The 1,731-nt window shown below is 36.6% G+C and overlaps 1 protein-coding gene across 1 annotated transcript in view; it reads right to left on the bottom strand.

Annotated features, from left to right (window-relative positions):
* Positions 1–1,731, bottom strand: part of LOC105171139 (cinnamoyl-CoA reductase 1-like) — a 6,567-nt gene continuing 4,836 nt past the window's right edge. The window contains exons 5-7 of the mRNA XM_020696792.1: positions 1,395–1,551; positions 780–966; positions 1–292 (exon numbers count right to left, since the gene is read on the bottom strand). Of these exons, the coding sequence (XP_020552451.1) occupies positions 151–292; positions 780–966; positions 1,395–1,551 (486 nt within the window). The 3' untranslated portion in view covers positions 1–150. The remainder of the gene's footprint in view (positions 293–779; positions 967–1,394; positions 1,552–1,731) is intronic.

A 1,731-nucleotide genomic window follows, 5' to 3' on the forward strand; every position in this document is an offset into this window, starting at 1 on the left:
TTACCATTGAAGGACAGGACACAAGTTTATTATTCATGTTCCACTATAGAATGTGTGGAACTTTTTAGGGTTCCAAGTGATCAAACATAGGATGTTTATATTGTGCAACATACCGACTGTAAGAGAGATAGGCCCTCAAATAGCTGATGGTTATCTAAAAAAGTTCTTCTCTTTCAAGCTTTCAACAGTTTCCTTGATTCCTTCTTCAAGAGAAGTGAACACAACACCTAGGGCTTTTGCCTTTTCTTTCGACACCTGGTAGGTGGGAACAAACGGCTTGTCATCCCCACACCTGTACAAGGAAATCCCCGAAAAATAAATAAATAATCAATATCGTGAGCGAGTGAGATTTATTACGACAAAGGACTCGATTGTTTTGTCATGCAAGTATGCTAGAAGGAGGTACAATTCCGAGCCATCATTTGAAAATTAGAAGGGAAGATATATGAAAATTATGCAATTAATGGATGCAACCAGAATAAAGATCGTAGGTATCAATTTTGCAACTCTAACTAATTTCCCCACACAAAGCGTTTGGTTGATAGCACAGCAGCTTACTTGATTCGTACACACTCAGATGTGACATAGCTTCACATACTCAAGCAACATAACAACAGCTATCTGTTAATCAAAGAAGTTATAGGATGCAAGAACGAGAGTACCAAAATGCTAATCAAAAGAAGAAATACTACTCAAAATAAATATAAGGAATGGGATACTCATTGATCAAAGTTTCACATAATATATGATATTAAAAGTCAATCACAACAGGAATTAACTTTTCAGGAAGTTTGAGAGAAGGGTACAGTTCACGCAGGATTTTCACGACCTCTGAGAAGTGTGCAACCTTCTCCACCAAACAGTATCTTCCTTTGGCCGAAGGATTCTCAAATGCCAATATATGTGCATTTGCCACATCTTTGACGTTTATCCATCCAAAGGTAGAATTTGGATGTGTTTCTCCACCTGCTTGTTCCGAGACGAAGAGTAGAGAATTCCAATGTAAAGTTCTTAATATCCCAATGCAAAAACCAAAAATTATGTAAAGAGGCAAACGCATTTGATCTGATCCACCATTGCTTTCGGCTAGGAAAAGATAAAGTAGAATTTCTCATTTGATCTGCATATCACCATTAATTTACTTATCTGCATATTACCAGTAGTTTTGACTTACTAAAATCTCTAAATTTGTCTATTGAGCAATTTTTGTTTTCCCACAAAAAACAAAAAGAGAAGAACAAACAGGGATCGAAAGGAAAGGAACACATTACAGGAAATGGATGAAAAATTCCCAAAATTTGTATACCAAAGCAAAGAAATTATGTAGATATTAGCAGGTGAATCAATTATAGATATGACGAGGGACTAAAATCTAAGGACCTGCTGGAACTTACCATTTATCAAGTTCAGAATAGCAGCGCAACTTGTGTTGAGTGTTGGCTGCAACAATGGACCAATTACCATCCCAGGGTTTATGGTAACCATGTCTATTCCTTTCTCTTTCACAAACTCCCAGGCAGCATCCTCAGCCAATGTCTTTGAAAGCAAATGCTATTGCTGGTGAAAGCAGTACGACATAAACAAGCAGAACCAAAGTGACATTTATCATGGGAAATATGTGAGAACAAAGAAGAAAAATAAGAATGTCAAGAATCATGGAATCAGTAGTCAATCACCAAATTAGTGACAACAAACCCTTGTTGCAACAAATTTGATTACTGCTCTAATATT

Source organism: Sesamum indicum, linkage group LG9 (assembly GCF_000512975.1).
Source record: "Sesamum indicum cultivar Zhongzhi No. 13 linkage group LG9, S_indicum_v1.0, whole genome shotgun sequence".
In the NCBI taxonomy this organism is placed as follows: domain Eukaryota; kingdom Viridiplantae; phylum Streptophyta; class Magnoliopsida; order Lamiales; family Pedaliaceae; genus Sesamum; species Sesamum indicum.